We start from the raw sequence: 23,237 nt of genomic DNA, 5'->3' as shown, positions 1-23,237 counted from the left end.
TGGATCATGAGGTCAGGAGATCGAGACCATCCTGGCTAACATGGTGAAACCCCATCTCTACTAAAAATACAAAAAAATTAGCCGGGTGTGGTGGCGGGCGCCTGTAGTCCCAGCTACTCGGGAGGCTGAGGCAGGAGAATGGCGTGAATCTGGGAGGCAGAGCTTGCAGGGAGATGAGATCTCGCCACTGCACTCCAGCCTGGCTAACAGAGCGAGACTCCGTCTCAAAAAAAAAAAAAAAGAAGACATTCATGGGGCCATCATATGAAAAAAAACTCAACATCACTGATTATTAGAGAAATGCAAATCAAAACCACAGTGAGACACTATCTCACACCAGCAGAATGGCAATGTAAAAACAACAGATGCTGGTGAGGTTGCAGAGAAAAAGGAACGCTTTTACACTGTTGGTGAGAGTGTAAATTAGTTCAAGCATTGTGGAAGACAGCATGGTGATTCCTCAAAGATCTAGAGGCAGAACTACCATTTGACCCAGTAATCCTATCACTGGGTACATACCCAAAGGAATACAAATCAGTCTATTATAAAGACGTGCACACGTATGTTCACTGCAGCAGTATTCACAATAGCAAGGACATGGAATCAACCAAAATGCCCATCAATGACAGACTGGATAAAGAAAAGCTGGTACATATACAGCATGGAATACTATGCAGTCATAAAAAGGAATAAGATCACGTCCATTGCAGGGACATGGATGGAGCTGGAAACTTATTCTTAGCAAACTAGCACAGGAACAGAAAACTAAATACCACATGTTCTCATTTATAAGTGGGAGTTGAACGACGAGAACACATGGACACATAGGAGTGGGGGAACAACATACACTAGGGCCTGTCGGTGGCAAGGAGGGAGAGTATAAGGAAGAATAGCTAATGGATGCTGGGCTTAATACCTAGGTAATAGGTTGGTCTGTGCAGTAAACCACCATGGCACATGTTTACCTATGTAACAAACCTGCACATCCTGTACATGTACCCCAGAATATAAAAGTTGAAAAAAAAAAAAAAAAGGCTCGACAGGTATATGGGGAAAAATGTCCAATATCACTCATCATCAGGGAAACAGAAATCAAAACCACAATGAGAAATCATCTCACCTCAGTTAGAATGGCTATTATCCAAAAGACAAGAAGTAACAAATGCTGGAGAGGATTTGTTACTCTTCAGCATTTGGAGAAAGAGGAACATTCATACACTGTTGGTGGGGATATAAGGTAGTACAACTATCATGGAAAACAGTACCATATGATCCAGCAATTCCACTGCTGGGCATATCCAAAAGGAAATAAATCAGTGTATCAAAGAGATATCTGCATTCCCATGTTCACTGCAATATTATTCACAATAGCCAAGATACGGAATCAACCTAAGTATCCATCAATGGACAAATGAGTGAAATTAAGAAATGTGGTATATATAAACAATGGAATATTATTCAGCCATTAAAACAAATGAAATCCTGTCACTTGCAGTAAAATGAATGAAAATGGAGATCATTGTATTAAGTGAAATAAGCCAGGAATAGGCAGACAAATATTGCATGTTCTCACTCATATGTGAGACCTAAAAAAGTGGATCTCACAGAGGTGGAGAGTAGAATGGTGGTTACCAGAGGCTGGGAAAGGAAGCAGGGGATGAAAAATAGTTGGTTAATGGGTACAAAAATACAGTTAGACAGAAGGAATAAATTCTAGCATTCACTAGTACAGTCAGGAAATTACAGTTAATAATTTATTGTGTATTTCAAGACAGCTAGAAGAGAATTATGTTTCTGACACAAAAATAAAGGTTTGATGATAGACATATCACTAAGCTTAACTTCATCATTACACATTGTATATGTGTATCAAAATATCACATATGTATCCCCAAAATATATACGATATGCTGTTAATATATCAACTTTATAAAATACTAAAACAAAACAAAAAAAAGGCTGGGCATGGTGGCTCACGCCTGTAATCCCAGTACTTTGGGAGGCCAAGGTGGGCGGATCACTTGAGGTCAGGAGTTCGAGACCAGCCTGGTGAAATCCCATCTCTACTAAAAATGCAAAAATTAGCTGGGCGTGGTGGCGCGTGACTGTAATCCCAGCTACTTGGGAGGCTGAAGCAGGAGAACCACTTGAACCTGGGAGGCGGAGGTTGGAGCGAGCCGAGACTGTGCCACTGCACTCCAGCCTGGGTGACAGAGCAAGACTCTGTCTCAAAAAAAAAACAAAAAACAAAAATAGAATAAAAGTAAAAATAGCAAAACAAGATATGAAAAAGGTCTCAAATAAATAATCTAAATAATCATCTCTGAAATCAGAAAAAGAATAAAACTACAGCAATCTTAACTACATTAAGAGTGGAATGTAATTGACAAAGATAAAACATAGAAAATGAAACAAAAAATGTTGAAAAGATCAATTAAATTGACACAATAAGGCCTGGCTCACACTTGTAATCCCAGTACTTTGGGAGGTCCGGAAGAGATGATCACTTAAGGTCAGGAGTTTGACACAAGGCTATGCAACATAGTGAGACCCCCCATCTCCATAAGAATAAAAAATCAGCCAGTGGTATGCACCTGTAGTCCTAAAAACACTTTTTAAGTTAAAAAAAAAAAAAAAAAAAAAAGACAAAGTGCCAGCAATTGCAAAGAAAAAAAAAAGAGAGAGAGAGAGAGAGAGAAGAAACAATTTACCAATATCAAGAATGAGAAGGGAAGAGGGGGATATCACTAAAGACCCCATAGACATTTAAAGAATAATAGGGGAATTCTACAAACAACTCTATGCCCAAAAATTCTGTAAGTTATATTAAAACAGACCAATTCCTTGAAAGATACAAACTATAAAAACTCACCCAAACTCTTTCCCCTCTTTTCACTACTGCACTTGGCTAGTCTTAATTTAAATAAATAACTCACCTAAAAATCAAACAGATAACCTGAAAACTCTATATCTACTAAAGAAAATAAATCCAGACTGGGTGTGGTGGCTCATGCCTAAAATCCCAGTACTTTGGGAGGCCAAGGTGGGCGGATTACTTAAGGTCAGGAGTTCAAGACCAGCCTGGCCAACATGGTGAAACCTCATCTCTACTAGGAAAAAAAAAAAAAAAAAAAATTGGCCGGGCATGGTGGTACACACCTTCAGTCTCAGCTACTCAGGAGGCCGAGGCATGAGAATCACCTGAATGCAGGAGGCAGCAGTTGCAGTGAGCCGAGATCGTGGCACTGCACTCCAGCCTGGGTGACAGAGCAAGACTGGCTCAAAAAACAAAGAAAAGAAAACAAAAAGAAAAATTCATAGTTAAATCCTGAACAAGAAATCTTAACAATGCATTCAAAATGTCTGTTTGACACTTCAAAAAAGAGGATCTATGAATGGTGAACAATAATATTCCATTGTTTATATATACCACATTTCTTAATTTCACTATTATCATTAGCCATTAGATGAACCATTAAATGAGATATCACTATACATTCATTAGGATGATTAAAATAACTATATTGACAAAACCAAGTGCTGATGAGTATGTAGAGCAACTGGAATTCCACATATTGCTAGTGGGAACGTAAAATAACCATTCTGGGAAATAGTTGAGTAGTTTTTTGGTTTTTTTTTTTGAGATGGAGTCTCACTCTGTCCCCCAGGCTGGAGTGCAGTGGCGCAATCTCCGTTCACTGCAACCTCCACCTCCCAGGTTCAAGCGACTCTTCTGCCTCAGCCTCCTGAGTAGCTGGGACTACAGGTACGTGCCACTGCGCCTAGCTAATTTTTTTGTATTTTCAGTAGAGATGGGGTTTCACCATATTGGCCAGGCTGGTCTCAAGCTCCTGACCTCGTGATCCACCCGCCTTGGCCTCCCAAAGTGCTGGGATTACAGGCGCAAGCCACCACGCCCAGCCAGTATTTTCTTGTAAAGTTAAAACATCCACTGCCCGTACTGCCCAGGAATCTCATTCCTGGGTATTTATCCTAGAAAAATGAAAACTCATATTCACACAAGAACCTATACCTGAATGTTCACAGCAGCTCTATTTGTAATCACCCCAAAGTGGAAACAACCAAAATGACCTTCAATGGGTATATCCATACAATGGAATATTACTCAGCAATAAAAAAGAACAAGCTTTTGATACGCAACAACATGAATGAATATTAAAGGCATTATGGTGGGCCGGGTGTGGGGGCTTATGCCTGTAATCCCAGCACTTCAGGAGGCTGAGACAGGCGGATCACGAGGTCAGGAGATCGAGACCAGTCTGGCCAACACAGTGAAACCCCGTCTCTACTAAGAATACAAAAAATTAGCTGGGTGTGGTGGTGTGCGCCTTTAATCCCAGCTACTCGGAAGGCTGAGGCAGGAGAATCTCGTGAATCCAGGAGGTGGAGGTTGCAGTGAGCCGAGATCGTGCCATTGCCCTCCAGCCCAGGCGACAGTGCAAGGCTCCATCTCAAAAAAAAAAAAAAAAAAAAGGGCATTACGGTAAGCAAAAGATGCCAGTCTCAAAATATTACATACTGCATAATTCCATTTATATGACATTCTGGCAAAGGCAAAACCACAGTGACAAAGAGCAGATCAGTGGTTGCCCAGGAGTAGAGGGCAGGCATGACTATAAAGGGGGTAGTAACACAAAGGAGGTTAGGGAATTATCAAAGGGCTCTGTATCCTGATTATGGTGGCTGGAAGAATATGAACATGTGTATACCAAGAGAGTCAATTTTACTTCATGTTAATTAAAAAAATAAAATTTCAAGCCGGACGTGGTGGGTCACGCCTATAATCTCAGCACTTTGGGAGGTTGAGGCAGGCAGATCATGTGAGGTCAGGAGTTTGAGACCAGCCTGGCCAACATGGCGAAGCCCCGTCTCAACTAAAAATACACAAAATTAGCTGGGCACGGTGGCGTATGCTTGTAATCCCAGCTACTTAGGAGGCTGAGGTAGAAGAATCACTTGAACCCGGGAGGCAGAGGTTGCAGTGAGCCAAGATCGCACCTCTGCACTCCAGCCTGGGTGACAGAGCAAGACTCTGTCTCAAAAATAAATAAATAAATAAAAATAAAATTTAAAAAACGCTTTACCAAAAAGCAGATTGAAAATACATCAACAGAGCTTTCAACTCAAGATGCTGAATACAGAAAATTTAAAAAGAGAATAAAATATCAAACACTAGAGATGATCAATAAAGCCAAAAAACTAGTTTTTGAAACGACTAGCAATCAAATAAACTAGACGAACTATCGTTAAACACCATGACCAAGTACAGCTAATCTCATGAAAGTAACGATTCAAAATGAGTAATTCTATTAATGTCACTGTATTAACAAATTAACAGAAAAACTATGTATTTATGTCCAAATATGCCAACATTATTTGATAAAACCTAATATGATTCTTGATTTTAAAACAAACAAAAGCCTTTTAAAATAAAGCTAGCCCGGGCAACATGGCAAAACACTGTTTCCACTAAAAACACAAAAATCAGCCAGGAGTGGTGGCGTGAGCCTGTAGTCCCAGCTACTCGGGAGGCTGAGGTGGGAGGATCACTTGAGCTTAGGAGGGAGGCTACGGTGAGCCGAAATTGCGCTACTGCACTCCAGCCTGGGTGACAGAGCGAGACTGTGTCTAAATGAGTAAATAAATAGCTAGAGACTCCCGGAACTCTATGAGAGTAGTCTATCAGAGACCTACATATTGAGTGGAGAAAGACTGGCAGTATTCCCTTTAAAGTCTGAAAACAGCAAAAGGATGCCCCCATCACCACTATGACTCAACACTGTAATAAAACTGGAAGTTAGAGGTATGAATATTGGAAAGGAGGAAGATATTATGGGCCGAACGGTGCCCCCTGAAATTCATATGGTGAAGACCTACCCCCTAGTATTCAGAATGTAACTATATGTAGAGATAGGGCCTTTAAAGAGATAATGAAGTTAAAATAAGACTATTAAGGTAGGCCCTAAATCAATCTGACTGGTGATCTTATAAGAGGTGGTGATTAGGACACACAGGGAGACATCATCGGCGTGTATGCACAGAGGTACAACCACAGGAAGAGGCAGCAAGAGGAAGGCCATCTGCAAGCCAAGCAGAGAGACCTCAGGAGAAACCAACTCTGCCGGCACCTTGATCTTCAACTTTCAGCTGCCAGAAGTGTAAGGAAATAACTTTCTGTTGTTTAAGCCACCCAGTCTGTGATATTTTGTTATGGCAGCCCTATCAAACTAATACAGGACACACAGATCATCTACCTCAAGAAATCAAGACAATGAACTGAAAACAAATAGAACTAATAACAGTATAATAAGGTAGTCCAAAACAGGATTGATATGGGAAAGAATCAACTATTTTCCTCCTTATTAGCAACAGCCAATTAGAAAATGTAATACATAAAAAGATGCCACTTTTATGAACCAAAATAAAATTCCTAAACTGAAGAAGAAATAGACCAAAGAAGAGATACATACAAGAAGACATGAATAAATAGAGACAAACCACGTTTGAAGACAGAAACATAAGATGGCTGCTGCTCATACCCAAAAGGTAAATAAGAGAAAGATGTATGGCTGGGCCTGGTGTCTCATGCCTGTAATTCCAGCACTTTGGAAGGCTGAGGCAGGTGGATCACTTGAGGTCAGGAGTTCGAGACCAGCCTGGCCAATGTGGTGAAACCCCGTCTCTACTAAAAATACAAAAAATTAGCCAGGCGTGGTGGCGTGTGCCTGTAATCCCAGCTACTTGGGAGGCCAAGGCAGGAGAACTGTTTGAACCAGGAAGGCAGGAAGGCAGAGGTTGCAGTGAGCCCAGATTACACCACTTCACTCCAGCCTGGGCAACAAAGTGAGACTCGGTCTCAAAAAAAAAAAAAAAAAAAAAAAAAAAAAAAAGACAAAACCATGATTTCAAAGCTGTTCAGAAGTTGTACCAGTTCAAAAACAATTTTCCGTAGTTGTTTACAACCAATCAGTGGTAGGCTTTTTCACAACTACAGAGAAAGCCTTAGCAACATAAGACGACGTACAGACAAAAACTAAAAATCACACAAGTTTGCCTATCAGAGAAAAAGTAAATGGTGACTCTATTTTCTACAAAATTTAGTTTTGATGGGATAGGCTATCTGACCAAGCAGATGAAGTTGCAAAGACATTTCCCCCTGGGTTTTTTTGTTTGTTTTGTCAAAAAAGATTAATAGGGACTAGGCCCTGGATCAGATTTTAATTTGATGAAGCTGCTATCTATTTAACCAAATGCCCTCAAAAATCCAGATTTGGAAAGAAGAAGTCTGAGTCCAGAGCTTAAGGCCATAGAGAAGCCACTGACTATAATGCCAGGTATGAATGCCACTGGGCTCTAACTTAGGACTGCTATTATTTGAGTCTGCATTTTGGCTTCAAAGTCACATAGATTTTGAGGGCTGTGGCCCTAATCTCTTTTTGCATGCCTTATTGTTTTTAGTGCACAAATTTTCAGGACACAAGGTTATATTCAGGAATGCACAAATCCCAGTATAGCCGAAAGGCCTCTGATGAAAGATATGTCTCCATAAATTAACCCACAAACATCACGCAATCCTTTGAAAAGCCGATTCTAAAATTCATCTGAAATAGAAAAAGCTCAACAGCAGCCTCAAAATTCTGGAAAAATAAGAACAAGTAAGGAGGTCTCTCCTTGGTAAGCTGCCTTTCCAAGGTTGCTGGGCAAAGCAGTGAGGGGAAGGAGAGAGGAGAGGCTGAGTGAGCTGTTCTAAGAGGAGTGGTCAAATCAAGTCCACATGTCTTAGCTACAGGTCAATGTGATTTGACTGCTCACAGTACAGTGGGTGGCCAGGGGAACCTGGCATGTCCCTAAAACAAATCAAAGCTTAGCTCAAAGATGAGAGTCTTAGTGAGCATCTGTGGTCTCCTCAGGTTCACAGCAAGGTCTGTAGAGGGGATGTGCTCTACCAGAAACAAAGTCTGTGGTAACTAACCTACATGTTATTGTCACAGGAATAGACAAGTTGATTTTCATTTTCTTTTTTAGCATCTGTTTGGTAAAATAAAAATTTGTTTTGACAAGTTGATTTTATGGAACAGAATAATATTAATAGTATCTAATACATAGTACTTACTTATATGAGCTGGGCAATGTTTTAAGTGCTTTCTGTATATTTATTTAACTCTCACAACAACATATGAGGTAGGCATGACTATCACAGAGAGGCATAGAGAGGTTAACTAGCCTGGCCAAGGTCATACAGCTGTTAAGGCACAGAACTTGGACTAGAGTGGAAAACAAATCCCCATATATTTGGGAATTTAGTTTGTGACAAAGGTAGAACTTCAAGTCAGGGGGATGATGATGAACTAGTCAATAAACGGTGTTGGGGGAAATGACTACTAATGTGGAAAAAAATAAAGTTAGATTCTAACCTCCCACAATTCACAAAAACTTAATTCCAGATAAAGAGCTAAAATTTTAACTCCTATGTAAGTTTTAGGGGAAAATATAAGAAGGCCTTCTTAATCAAAACATAAAATACAAAAAACTATTAAAAACTGATAAAGATGGCTGGATGCAGTGGCTCACGCCTATAATTCCAGCACTTTGGGAGACCAAGGCAGGAGGATCACTTGAGCCCAGGAGTTCGAGACCAGCCTGGGCAACATGGCGAAACCCCATCTGCACAAAAAATAAGCTGGGTGTGGTGGCATGCACCTATGGTCCCATCTACCAGGGAGATTGAGATGGGATTGCGGAGGTCGAGGCTGCAATGAGCCATGATTGCGCCACTGCACTTCAGCCTGGGTGACAGAGTGAGACTGTGTCTTAAAAAAAAAAAAAAAAAAAAAAAAAATTGATAAAGATGACAATGTAAAAATCAAAATTATCTACATGCTAGAAAGACATAATAAAATTAAACACAAACCTAAAAGGAAGTATTTTTCAATATATCCAGAATATACAAAAAATACTCCAACACATCTAGAATATATAAAGAACTCTTACAAATCAATAAGAAAAACAAAACATCCCAATAGAAAAATGGGTGAAAGACTGAATGGAAAATTCACAGAAAAGGAATAAAGAAGAGTCAATAAACACATAAAACAAACAGACACCATCTTTTGCCATAGGATTGGCAAAAATTAAAAAGGCTGATAGTATCCACTGCTGGTAAGGCTATGGGCAAACAGGTATGTTTCATACACTGATCATATACTGGCCCTTTTGGAGGGAAATTTGGCACTATTTATTAACATTTGTCTTCTACATACCCTTCAACTCAACAGGTCTATCCCCCCTAGAAAAATATTAACTGGCACATAGGCACAAAAGGTTACTGTAAGAATTTTCAATGCAGTGTTGTTAGTAAAAGTAAAAACTTAGAAACAACTTAAATGTCAATCAGTAGGGAATGATTAAACATATATTTCTATATTACAGAACACTATGCAGCAGATAGATCTCTATGTATTGATAAAGTATATCTCTGTACTGACATTGAAAGAAAACTAAGCAAGTTGCAGAACCACACAGACTAAATAAAACTATACTTCTGTCTACATAAGAATGTAAACACAACAAAATAAAAGGCATACGTGAAAATGATGACAAAGGTTGTCTTTGGGCTCAGAGGAAAGAGTGTTAGTCAAAAAGAATTTTTGCTTTCTCCATCTTCAGTTTTGGTCAGCAAGCGTTAACCATATTTGTATAACTTTTGAAATATTAAAACAATGGCCGGGTGTGATGGCTCATGCCTATAATCCCAGCACTTTGGGACGCCAAGGCAGGCGGGCAGATCACTTGAGGCCAGGAGTTCGAGATCACCCTAGCCAACATGACAAAACCTTGTCTCCCGCAAAAATACAAAAATTAGCCAGGCGTGATGTGATGGTGCACACCTGTAATCCCAGCTACTCGGGAGGCTGAGGCACGAGAATTGCTTGAACCCAGGAGGTGGAGGTGGCAGTGAGCTAAGATGGCATCACTGCATTCCACTCTGGGCTAATGAGGGAGATTCTGTCTCAAAAAACAAAACAAAACAAAAAGCACTTACATTATACAGTCACCTGTATTATACAAGAGTGCCTTATACATTGTGGTACTCAATAAAATCTTGGATTAAAAAAAGGAGTCATCTCTTAAATGTAAAAAGCCCACTGAAAGGTCATTATGGACCTTTGCAAAAGGGACAAACTGGCCAACACAGGACACAAATGACACAGATGATGGCAGTCAAACAGGCAAGAGAAAAAAAGAGTCACCAGCGGTAAAGGTTGGACATTAGTAAAAACAGACGAGAGCAAATTATAACTACCATTTTTTGAAGGCTTCCCATGAGCAAGAAACTGTGCCAGATGATCTGTGTAAGCATAATCTCAAATTCTTAACATTAACCTGTGAGATATTCCCATTTTACAAATTAGGAAAATACGGCTTAGAGAAACTAAATATCAGGCTTAAGACCAGGACTTTGCTCACTACAAACTGTCCTCTATTGGGCCGAGGATGGAGACTGGGACTGAGGAGACCCCTTCTGGCCTGAACCCATGTGCTTAGCTGCCCTTACTATACTCTGCGTCCTTGAAGCATGCTCCCAAGCTGTCCTGTTCATCCAGACTGGCGTTCTCCTCCTCCTCCTCGCTCTCGGTTCTCCAGTATGCTGGCCGCTTGATGGGCCGCTTCCCTGGGGTGCGCTGGGAAGCAGGACTGTTAGACACTGTGCCCAGCCCACTGCTGGAGCTCCCACTGCTTCGATCCTGCCCCCCGGTCCACCAGGCCTGCAGGCTGGAGGTAGCCGGTGAGGACGATGAGGACTGCAGGTTGGCCATGCACAGCATGCCCTGGATGGCCTCCTGAGTGCTGGGAGAAGCTGGGGCCTCACTGCAAGGGACAGAGGAGAAATACTGAGGCAGTTGTTTTTAACTGTCAGAGTAAACCAGTCATCAGAACACTCAGGGAGGAGGGACAACAGCTATGAGGATCAAGGTGGGAGGAAAAAGGGGAGAATCACCCTAAGTGAAAAATTTGGAATTAAGCTTAAGGATCAAGACAGTACCATAGACTGTTTTCATGAAAAGCCAGTCCTTTTTGCCTAAAGTCTCTCCACAGACAGTAGGCAAGGTGGCAAAAAAGGGGCACACCTCCCTCCCTGTTTATGCATGCTGCATTCTTTCATTATTTTTGTAACAATTCTCCTTGCATGACTCTTCTAGCCCCTCTTCCCAACTTCGTAAGTGCCCAAAATTGATTCCTCTTGAAGTCTATACAACTTATCGCCATCAGATCTTAAGTTCCTTAGGACAGGTTTCATGCCTACTTTATTCTTTCACCAAAATGCCCTGGATAATTCTTTGTCCCTTTAAATGGCTCTATAAATATCTACTGATTGGCTGACCTGGCACCTTGGGCGGGAGCGGGGGTTGCTGTCTGATAGCCTGGAAAGGGGAGATAAAAGCCAGTACTCACGTGAGGGCAGCATAGTCAGGTCCCCCCACCTGCCTGCTGGCCTTGAGCAGATCAAGAATGCCACCAGCGCCACTACCATTCCCGAGCTTGCCTTCAACCCCTTCCACCATGTCCTCATCTGTTGTATAGTCCTCCTGTTGGAGAGAGTGTGTATCACCTCAGCTGCCCAGGATGGCTCTGGTAAGGCCCCAATATAGGGGTGATGATCTGACTCCTGATATTAATATCTTCTGAGCACCAAGTATAGACCAAGTATTAAGCAGAATATTCATTTTTTATCTTAATTTCCAAGGCATCTTTGTGAGGTAGGTAGTATACTCCCATTTTAAACAGGTAAGAAAACTAAGGCTCGGGGAAGTTAAATAATTTGTGTAAGGTCACATCAGATACTCCTTATCACATACTCTTTCTGCTACATCACACTGACTTTTAAGTTTTTATTTATTTATTTTTTTTTTCTGAGACAGAGTCTCGCTCTGTCGCCCAGGCTGGAGTGCAGTGGCGCGATCTCGACTCACTGCAAGCTCTGCCTCCCGGGTTCACATCATTCTCCTGCCTCAGCCTCCCGAGTAGCTGCGACTACAGGCATCCACCACCATGCCCGGCTAATTTTGTTTTTTTGTATTTTTAGTAGAGACGGGATTTCATCGTGCTAGCCAGGATGGTCTTGATCTCCTGACCTCGTGATCCACCTGCCTCGGCCTCCCAAAGTGCTGGAATTACAGGCATGAGCCACCGCGCCTGGCTGACTTTTTATTTTTTTATTTTTTTGAGACGGAGTCTCATTCTGTCGCCAGGCTGGAGTGCAGTGGCACGATCCTGCCTCACTGCAACCTCTGCCTCCTGGGTTCAAGTGATTCTTCTGCCTCAGCCTCCCAAGTAGCTGGGACTACAGGGGTGTGCCACCACGCCCAGCTAATTTTTTAGCAGCGACGGGGTTTCACCATGTTGGCCAGGATGGTCTCAATCTCTTGACCTCATGATATGCCCACCTCAGCCTCCCAAAGTACTGGGATTACAGGCGTGAGCCACCGTGCCCGGCCCACACTGACTTTTATTCTACTCTGTATTAAAGGATGTTTAAGGTATTTCAACTAAATTGAAATCTTCCATTTACATGCTCAGCAGCACTTCGCACACACTCTTTCACTTAATAAATATTTCACTGCAGTGGCTCACCCTGTGATTCCAGCACTTTGGGAGGCCAAGGCAAAAGATCACATGAGCCCAGGAGTTTGAGACCAGCCTGGGCAACACAGCGAGACCCTGTCTCTACAAAAAAAAAAATTGAAAAGAATTAGCTACGTTGGTGGTGTAAGCCTGTGGTCCCAGCTACTAGGGAGGCTGAGCTGGCCTCGGAGGTCAAGACTGCTGTGAACCATGATCATACCATTGTACCCCAGCCTGGGCAACAGAGCAAAGAGACTCTGTCTCAAAAAAAAAATAATAATAATAATAAATAAATAATTCAGGAAATGAATGCATAGGATATCTTCCTCCCTGCATATCCCCCAACTAGAATGACAATCCGTCTTCTGTCTCTATCACCAGAATGAGCAGAAGACTAGATCCAGGGCAGAATCCTACCTCAATGTCAAACTCAACTTCTCCTGGTTCACGAACTCGGTTGGGGTCAGAGCAAGGCTTCGCACGGGGCAATTTCCGGGGAAATTCTAGAAAACAATGGAATGCACTTATTATGAAGCTATGATTAGCATTTCAGCCAAATACCCAGAAGAAAAAAATAAGACTAATTTTCTTGGAAGTAATGACCACAGATGACTAATTTAGAGAGGTTAGGGATCAGGTGATAAATAAATCTTTAGAACAAAGGAAACAATGAAGGCCTACAGAACATAGTATAGCAGAATGTCAACAAGCTCAAGCCTAAGGTCTTAAGTCTATCAAGAGGGCCAAAAACAAATATAAAACGGGCAAGGGCTGAGCGTGGTGCCTTGCACCTGTAATCTCAGCACTTTGGGAGGCTGAGGCGGGTGGATCACCTGAGGTCAGGAGTTCCAGACCAGCCTGATCGACATAGTGAAATCCCATCTCTACTAAAAATACAAAATTAGCCAGGCATGGTGGCACATGCCTGTAATTCCAGCTACTCAGGAGGCTGAGGCACGAGAATCACTTGAACCCGGGAGGCGGATGTTACAGTGAGCCAAGATCGCGCCATTGCACTCCAGCCTGGGCAACAAGAGCGAAACTCCATCTCAAAACAAACAAACAAACAAACAAACAAAAAATGGGTAGAGGAGGAAAAAGAAAGAACAGACACACACTTGGTCTTATTATCAGGGTCGCCTTCTCCTTTCCCAATCTCTCGTCAATCTGCAGCTCATCATCTGAATCCAAGTCAAATTCATCTTCTATCACCTGTTCTGCCACCAGTCTAGCCTTGTCTACCTTCTTTGCTATCTTGGTTCGCCGAGATTTGGATAAGCACTTCACCCTTTTCGTACTGAAGGGAAGGAGAACATAAAAACAGTCACTAGCAATATTGTTAGTCGCTAGCAAGACAGCAATTCTCTCTACATTGACTACGGATTCAATACAATCCCTACCAAAATCCAGCCAGCTTTTTAAATAAAAAGTTGATAGTAAAACATACTTGGACATATAAAGGACCTAACACAGACAAAATAATTTTGAAAAAGAACAACATTGGAGGACTTACACTGTTCAATCCCAAAATTTACTCTAAAGCTATGGTAATCAAGGCAATGTGATATCAGCATAAAGACAGACATACAGATCAGTGGAAAAGAACTTTGAGTTCCGAATAAACCCTTAAATTTATGATCAAATGATTTTTGACAAAAGGTGCTAAAGCAGCTCAGTGGGGGAAAGGATGGTTTTTTCAGTAAAAGTTGCTGAGAAAAATGGATGCAAAGAAATAAATGTGGACCCTTACCTCACATCATATACAAAAATTAACGTAAAATGCATCATAGATCTAAATGTAAAACCTAAAACTATAAAACTAGAGTAAAACACAGAAAAATATCATATAATCTGGGATTAAGTAAAATTAAAAATTTTGTATTTCAAGAGAAACTATTAAGAAAATAAAATAAAAGCCACAGACTGAGAGAAAATATTTGGAAATCATTTATCTGGCAAAGGATTTGTATCCAGAATTTTTTTGTTTTTTTGTTTTTTTTTTTTTGAGACAGAGTCTTGCTCTGTCGCCCAGGCTGGAGTTCAATGGCGTGATCTCAGCCCATGGCAACCTCTGCCTCCTGGGTTCAAGTAATTCTCTCGCCTCAGCAAGACTCCGTCTCAAAAAAAAAACAAAACCAAAACTGCACTGATACTTGAAATTTCATAGGAGAGTAGACCTGTGTGTTCTCACCACAAACACATGGTAAGTACGTGAAGTGATGCATATGTTAACTAGCTTTACTGGCATAATCATTTCACAGTATAAACTTTATCAAATATCACATTGTATACCTTAAATACAATTTTAATTTTTATTTGCTTTTTTTTTTTTTCTTTTTGAGATGGAGTCTTGCTCTGTTGCCTAGGCTGGAGTAGTGGCATGATCTCGGCTCACTGCAACCTCCTGCCTCCTGGGTTCAAGCAATTCTCCTGTCTCAGCCTCCCAAGTAGCTGGGATTATAGGCGCCCACCACCAGGTCTGGCTAATTTTTGTAATTTTAGTACAGACAAGGGTTTCGTCATGTTGGCCAGGCTGGTCTCAAACTCCTAACAAGTGATCCGCCCACTTTGGCCTCCCAAAGTGTTGGGATTACAGGTGTGAGCCACTGTACTGGGCCACAATTTTTATTTTTTTTTAAAAAAACACATACAATGAGTTTACACTTTACATCCACCAGAATGGCTATAGTCACAAAGAAAAAAAAATAACAAATGTTGGCCAGTAAGTGAAGAAACTCATGATTACTGGTTGAAATGAACAATGCCTTTGTCCAGAACTCAAAAGTGGCTTAGATAATCCTGTTACACATAGTAGACAATATTAACCAATATGAACTGCTGGAAAAAAACCTCATAAACAGTTAAAAAGAAACATGTTTTTGGCAAATCAGTACACTGATACATTCAGCAACTAGTAATTTGGTTAAATTGACTTTCAGTGAATTGGCTGTCATTTAACTGACCTATTTTCTACCTCAGAGGGTTGAGGATTAAATGAGCTCATACAGAGCTTGATCCATGGCAACTGCTCCATGTAGCTAATATTACAAGGTTCTCTCTCAATTTTCACATTAGTAAAATGCGGATACTACTACTTACTTTTGGGGTTGTTGTGAGGATTAAATAAAATAGTGTATATAAACAGCTAAGACAGACTTTGACACAGAGGAGATGCTCAATAAATGACAGCTATGTATGCCCTGGTCTTCTATTAACTTCCAATAATTAAAATTTTCAGCTGGGTTGTGGTAGTGCATGTCTGTAGTATCGGCTAACTCAGGAGGCTGAGGCGAAAGAACTCCTTGAGCCTGGGCAATACAGCAAGACCCTGTCTCTAACAATTTTAAAAAAATTTTTAAAGAAAATTTTCAAACATACACAAAAATATAAAAGTATAATTAATTCTCATGTACCTATCACTCAGCTAAGTTTCAGCAATTATCAACACAGCCAGTCTTGTTTCATCTACACCTCAATCTCTGCAAAACACAAAGTTTGGAGAGAAGCCCAGACATACCATCACATCATCTGTAAATATTTCTCTACTTTGACTATCTGGGTTCACTTAACAGCTTCTGACACTGCAGCGGGTAATAGGCAGCAGCACAAGAAGGAGTGCTGGGGGTAGGGCAGGGGCAGGAAATATCTTACTGTACCTTCAATAGCCATTATAGGCTGGACTCCTAGGACTGAATTTTCTCCTGTCCAGGAGACCTATCGTGAGTTCTGGACAAAGGCAATATTCAACAGTCTCTCTAATCTTACACTTTAGTAACTGGATTCTCAAACCCCAAGAATAGCTCTGTTGCTTTCAGAATCTGCCCTACTCTCACTCCTTTTTCCCTTATTTTCCACCCAGGTGGGCCCAGATGGACCTGAAGGTAACCTTTTCCTAGAAGGCAGCTATTAAGGTACCTTTGTTGTTTGTGTTCCTACATTGTTCATACTCTGCACCTGGCTCTTGACTGCTGCTGTCTAGTGTTCTGAGTATCTAGAAAATAGCCCTTACTGGCTTTCCCTGCCTCTATGTATTTCAGGGTTTCTGACAATCTTCTTAGATTCTGGTCATGGCCACATCATCGTTATCACCATCTTCATGGAGAATTCTTTTGTCTCGACATCATCATATTTATAAGAACTACCATTTATTAAGTATTAATTATATGGCAGGCCCTGTGGTTAACGTTCTACATATATTATCTCATTTAATCCTCCAACAACCCTAAGGTAAGTTTTAACTATAGAATACATATAATGAGGACACTGAAGCTCAGATAGGTTAATTAGTTTGCCAAAGTAGAACAGTGAATATGTGTCACAGCTGGAATTTAAACCTTGGATTGCCTGATTCCCCAAGTCCATAATTTTGTTGTAAACAGCTTTTATTTTATTCTTTTAGAACTTGTTCTTTTAAAATTATTTAAAGAAGAGTAAATACTTAAATATTTAAAGAAAAGTAAATACGTGCTCATTGTACAAAATTCAAATGCTACTCAAGTGAAAATTTGCTCTTACCTTCCCTATTGTACTTTCCAGGGATAACCACTGTTAAAAACTTGGTATAACAAGGCCGGGCACATGGGCTCATGCCTGTAATCCCAGCACTTTGGGAGACTGAGGCGGGCAGATCACTCAAGGCCAGGAGTTCGAGACCAGCCTGGCCAACATGTAGAAACCCTGTCTCTACTAAAAATACAAAAATTAGCTGGGTGTGGTAGCATGCACCTGAAGTCCCAGCTATTTGGGAGGCTGAGACACGAGAATCGCTTGAACCGAGGGGGCAGAGGTTGCAGTGAGCCGAGACCACACCACTGCACTCCAGCCTGGGTAACAGAGCGAGACTCTCTCAAAAACAAACAAACAAACAAAACACACACACACACACACAAAAACTTGGTGTAACAAGTATAAAGTATGTAACTAGGTCAGGCAAGGTGGCTCACATCTGTAATCCCAGCACTTTGGAGGCCGAAGTGGGAGGATCACCTGAGTCTAGGAGTTAGAGCTCAGCCCGGGCAATAACAGAGACCCCACCTCTATTTTTTTAAAAAATATATTTACATATATATATCACACACACTATTTGTTTGCCTAAATATACATACATATCTCTGGAAGGAAACCACTGACATTGGTTGTCCATGGGAAGGTAAACAGGGAAAGAGAGATGGGTGTGAGATTTTTCACTGTGTGCTCTTTCACATTGTTTTTATTTCTAACGCTTGTATATTCCATTTTTAAACCTCCCTCTTCAAAAAATACAAAAGTCTATATATGTCTTTTCCATACGTGCATACATATATACATGTGCATACATGCCCTTTTAAAAGTAAAAATGGAACTATTCCTATTATTCTGTAATCTGATTTTAAAAATACGCCTTAAACATCTTTCTGTGTCAATATTTAACTGTCTCATTCTTTGTAACGGCTACATGATATTCCATTCTATAGATGTACCATCATTTATCCAGCCCTTACTGATGAACATTTGGATGTTTCCAATTACTATTACAATGGTGCAGCGAACACTGAACATTTATCATTACACACTTGTGTGCAAGGATTTCTATAAATTCCTAAAAATCTAATCTTAAGTCAAAAGGTATAGAAAAAACTAATGCTTTTAGTAAGTATGCTATACTTATTGCTGCCAGTGTTTCTCGCCCAATGACTTGCTGAAGTTTCTAGAACTGATAAAATCTTTCTCAGGATTGCCAATTCGATTTCAGACCTCTCCCTCTACCCACCTCCAACACCACACCGTGGTTCTCTGAACTAAGCAATGATACATTATATTATCTAGGTATTGCCCTAAGTACAGTCCCTCCTACCCACGTCCCAACCCCTAGATTCCAATTCCATGCCCTGTCTCAGTGGCATATTACCACTGACAGTCCCAGTACCTCTGTGCTCCCCCTTCCCACCTCACCTGCCGTTAGACATCAATAGGGCCAATGGGCTCTCATTTCCATCAAGGTCCAAGTCTGGTGAGTCATCATCTGAGTCATTCAAGCAGGCACCAGTGATGTTGAACTGCAGAAGTAGGAAGCTCAGTTGTCACCTGTCTGGGACTCCCATGGGAATCATGATGGCACGTTCCCTCTGGTTTCACTGGTTCAGTTCACTGTCAAAACCACCTGAGCCAAGGCCTTCTGCTATACTGTCCCCCCACACCCCTCACTGATCACAGGAGCAGGAGTTTGAAAATGTGTGGTTGGTTCAGGGGACACCTATCAATCTTGGGAACCATGTTCCCTTAAAAAAGAGGGGGCACATCTTCAGATGCCCATGGAGAGAATCACAATCTTGAGGCAAGATGGAGCCCTGGTGGAGGGCTTTTCTCAAGGACCTGCTCAAGACTACAACCTGACACACGCAATGTTTTCAAATCTCATTCCCATCCCAGCATTTCAAAATTCAGCTAAGTGTTATGTTTTCTGAAAAGAGCTCCTGAAAATCTTCCCTACCCAGACAGAATTAACCCTCCTCTGTATCTCAGGGTCCCACACACACCCTTGATTGTGGCATTCACAATACTTGATTGCACTCATTTGTTTTTATGCCTGTCTTTCTCACTCGCCTGTCAGCCTCTTGAGAGTCACATCCATAGCACCTATCACAGTGCCCAGCATAGAAAAGGTCTCAATAAATGCCTGTTAAATGAGTGGGACTGGTAGCCAAACACCAGGGGGTCTAAGGGACATGGCAGCCAACCAGGATAGCCTGCTTTTTGAAACCCTGTTCTTCCAAGGGACACCCAAAAGGGTTGGGCTGAACTCATGGGCCAGCACCCACCTTTGCTTTCTGGAAAGAGCCTGTCTTCAGTGCCTGATGATTGTATGTGTCCATGAGATTATAGCTCAACTGGCCAGCAGGCCCCAAGGCTGAACTCTCCTTGCCCTTTCGCTCTGCCTTCTTGAAGAGTTCCTTGGGCTTCAGGCCTTTCTTCTTTGAACCATTTTTGGAGGGCAGTGACAGCCTGGACATGGACATTGAAGTGGAATGGGCTGGCCTGGTTAGGGGAATGGAGCCGGCTGGGAAGATCCTCTGCAGCCCAAAGATATTGCTCGTCTTCCCAACGTTCTGTTGGAAGATGTCCTACAAGAGTGTTAGTACATGAGGGGGTTAGAGCTTACTCAAGGGTTCTCTCAACACTAAGAGCAGAGGTCTGTTCCTGGTACTGGTGGCACTGCCATGGAAGTGGCTTACAGATGCTCCACATATGCACACCCTAGCTTTTACATAATGAGTCATCAAGAATTTATTGGGTGGCATTTCTTTACCCAGCCATTGACAAGTAAGAAGACGAGCAAAGCACTGTCAAAATTGGAGAGAAAATACTCCACTAAGCAGCTGCCATGAAACAGAAAATAATCAAGTACTAATCTGGGTGGTTCAAACCCTAAGGACTACAGGATTTGAGAAAAGGAGAGGTTCTAGTCCTAATTCTGCTACTAGCTAGCTCTGTAACTAGCTCAGGAAAGTTATCTGACCATTTGAGACTGTTTGCTCAGCTGTAAAATTAAAGGACTAGACTGGAAAGGTGATTTCTGAAGATGTTCTGTGGCTACTTTGAGCTTCTTGGGAGGAGCCCTGAGAATCGGGGAAGGTAGAAGGCAAATAAAAAGAACAAGTGGAGCCCTAGGCCTCCCACCTTCATCTTATTCAAAGCAGCTGTGCTTTGAATATTGGCCTTCCACCTAAGATGTCATTTTTAAAAAAGGATTCCATTGCTTTAAGTCATTTGAAAGCCCATGGACCACATATACTCTACCTCTAAGTCCTCTTCCAACCAGCCCAGAGTTTTGTGGTTTAAGTGGGAGGCACTGGAGAAAAGGTAGGCCTTTAACTATCCTGAATGATTTTGACAGATGGGAGTGGAGGAAAATGAGAGGTAGGAGGTGGACACTGTAAGCTATGGTGTAGGCAGTGAAACATGCTGCAAGCAGTGAGGCTAGAAGCACAACTTCCCAGCTCACTTTGACCACCCTTCAGCATGGATGTATATATCCTGGGCACTAAATAAAACTTTACAGCTTCTGAGCTTAAAGGAGTTCTCCTCTGGTGCCTCTGCTACTTCACCATCCCACACCAACTTCTCTCTTTGCTATAAAGTCTACTAATAACAATGGCTCACATTTATTGAGTACTTACTCTGCCAGGCACTGTGCGAGGGGCTCTACATATACTAGCTTTTGATCCTAACAAAATTCTGAAAGGTTAGTGTTATCCTCACTTTATAGATGAGGAAACTGAGGCTCTGAAAGGCTTGCAAGTGACAGAGCAGGAACCAGAACCCAGGTTTCTCTGAATCTCTTACCACTATACCTTACTGCCTCGTGGTATATGCCACCTGTTGAAACATGGCTTTGTAATCATCTTCACCCCGAGAGAACTGTCATTTTGCAGAATGCAGAGACTGAGTCAAAATATTAATAACAACAACTACAACTACCACCACCACCCACCACCACGACCCACCGTCAGAATTTATTGTGCACCTACTGTGTGCCAAGCACTCTATTTTTGTGCTCAACTCACATTACCTTACCTAATCCTTTTAACAATCCTTGAGTAGGTACAATTATTCCCCATTTTAGAGATGAGGAAACTGAAACTCAAAGAGGTTAACTTTGCTCAGGGTCCTCTACTAGGCTGAGTTCTTTGTGGGCAGGCACTATTTATGTGTTTTAAGAACCTAGCCCAATGTGCGGCACACTTGAAACACAGTAATAATTATTTGAATAAATGAATTGTGTCTTTGGTAGGGTCTTCCCGACCCTTCCCCTGGGCTCTCATGCTAACTGCAGAGGCCTAACCTGCCACTTGAGCCTCAAAGGCCTTTCCAAATGCCTTCTCTTCCCTGCCCCATGCTCCTTACTTCCACCAGGCGGATCTCCCTGGCCAGATCTTTAATGAGCTGTACGGTTCGCACTGTCTCCGGGATCTCATCCTCATGGTCTGGCAGAGCCTGTCAAACAAGAGGCATGAGGAATAAACCCACACATAAAGAGACAACTGATTTTGGACAAATATGCCAAGGCAATTCAATGGAGAAAGGGTAGTCTTTTCAACAAATGATTCTGGACCAATTGGATATCCACATGCAAAAAAAAAAGAACCTCAATCCATATCTTGCACCATACACACAAACACAAATGTAAAATGGATCATAGACCTAAATGTAAAACCTAAAACTATATACCCTTTAGACCATGCTTGTCCAACCCACTGCCCAGGATGGCTTTGAATGTGACAACACAAATGAGTAAAATTTCTTAAAACATTATGAGACCTTTTTTGTTTTTTTTTGAGATGGAGTTTCGCTACTCTTGCATAGGCTGAAGTGCAATGGCACCATCTCAGCTCGCTGCAACCCCCACCTCCTGGGTTCAAGCGATTCTCCTAGTTCAGCCTCCCCAGTAGCTGGCACTACAGGAGTGAACCACTACACCCAGCTAATTTTTTGTATTTTTAGTAGATACGGGGTTTCACCATGTTGGCCAGGCTGGTCTTGAACTCCTGACCTCAGGCGATCCACTCGCCTTGGCCTCCAAAGTGCTGGGATTACAGGCACGAACCACTGCACCCAGCCTATGTGATTTTTTGTAATTTTTTTTTTTCTTTTTTAAGCTCATCAGCTATTATGTGTGGCCCAAGACAATTCTTCTTCCAATGTGGCCCAGGGAAGCCAAAAGGTTGGAAACCCTTGTTATATTTTATTTACTTCTTACTATTTTTTTGAGACAGTCTTACTCTGCCACCAAGGCTAGAGTTCAGTGGTGTGGTGGTCTTGGCTCACTGCAACCTTCGCCTCCCAGGTTCAAGCAATTCTCATGCCTCAGCCTCCCCAGTAGCTGGGATTACAGGCATGTGCCACCATGCCTGGCTAATTTTTGTCTTTTTAATAGAGATGGTGTTTCGCCATGTTGGCCAGGCTGGTCTCAAATTCCTGACCTCGGGTGATTCACCTGCCTCGGCCTCCCAAAGTGCTGGATTACAGGCGTGAAGCACTGTACCCTGGCCGGAAACTCCTGCTTTAGACAGAGGAGAAGTTCTTTGTGGCCTTCAGTTAGGCAAAGATTTCTTAGATAGGACATAAGCATGGACCCGAAAAGAAAAAAGTTGATCAACTGAACTTAAAAAGCAAAACTTCTTTTTGAAAAACCTGTTTCAGCACCTCTGCTACTTTGTAAGCCACAGACTGAGAGAAAATATTTGTAAAACATCTATCTAAAAAAGACAGTATCAAGAGATATAAGGAACTAAGTTGTGGGTTTGGGCCACACCTCTCAAAAAAGTCAAGGACCTCAGAGAGATCAGCGGGGACAAACCAGCCTCTCCACTTGTGAGGAAGGAACTCTGTGCTGAGCAGCAACTGGCCCACAGCTAGCTCAACAGCAACCCAGAGCGATCCCTGTTAGTTGTCTCTTTTGTTTGCCCTCTTTTTGAGTACCAAGGTTTACATTTTTATGTAGATCTCAAGGTTTTCCTTTGTGACTTTTCACTTCATTTCTGTATCGAGGGCTGAGAGAAAATTCCTCAGCATTTCCTTGTTTCTCATGGTTTAATTCTCTTTTTTTCCTTTAA

General features: G+C 41.8%; 1 protein-coding gene across 4 annotated transcripts in view; it reads right to left on the bottom strand.

Moving 5' to 3' along the window:
- Window positions 1-23,237, bottom strand: part of PHF8 (PHD finger protein 8) — a 116,478-nt gene that overhangs the window by 35,020 nt on the left and 58,221 nt on the right. For 2 of the 4 annotated variants that reach the window (XM_011991997.1, XM_011991995.1), the window contains 7 exons: window positions 21,529-21,618; window positions 19,443-19,745; window positions 18,577-18,680; window positions 13,764-13,942; window positions 13,063-13,148; window positions 11,476-11,609; window positions 10,577-10,890 (listed from right to left, as the gene is read on the bottom strand). In XM_011991997.1, coding sequence (XP_011847387.1) covers window positions 10,577-10,890; window positions 11,476-11,609; window positions 13,063-13,148; window positions 13,764-13,942; window positions 18,577-18,680; window positions 19,443-19,745; window positions 21,529-21,618 — 1,210 coding nt within the window. Of the gene's footprint in view, window positions 1-10,576; window positions 10,891-11,404; window positions 11,445-11,475; window positions 11,610-13,062; window positions 13,149-13,763; window positions 13,943-18,576; window positions 18,681-19,442; window positions 19,746-21,528; window positions 21,619-23,237 lie in introns of all 4 variants that reach the window. The other 2 variants (XM_011991998.1, XM_011991996.1) reach the window with 2 other exon arrangements.

The sequence above is a fragment of the Mandrillus leucophaeus genome, unplaced genomic scaffold (genome assembly GCF_000951045.1).
Source record: "Mandrillus leucophaeus isolate KB7577 unplaced genomic scaffold, Mleu.le_1.0 Scaffold400, whole genome shotgun sequence".
NCBI lineage: Eukaryota > Metazoa > Chordata > Mammalia > Primates > Cercopithecidae > Mandrillus > Mandrillus leucophaeus.
Note: the sequence above shows the minus strand (reverse complement) of the source record. Positions and strands in the feature narration are given on the sequence as shown.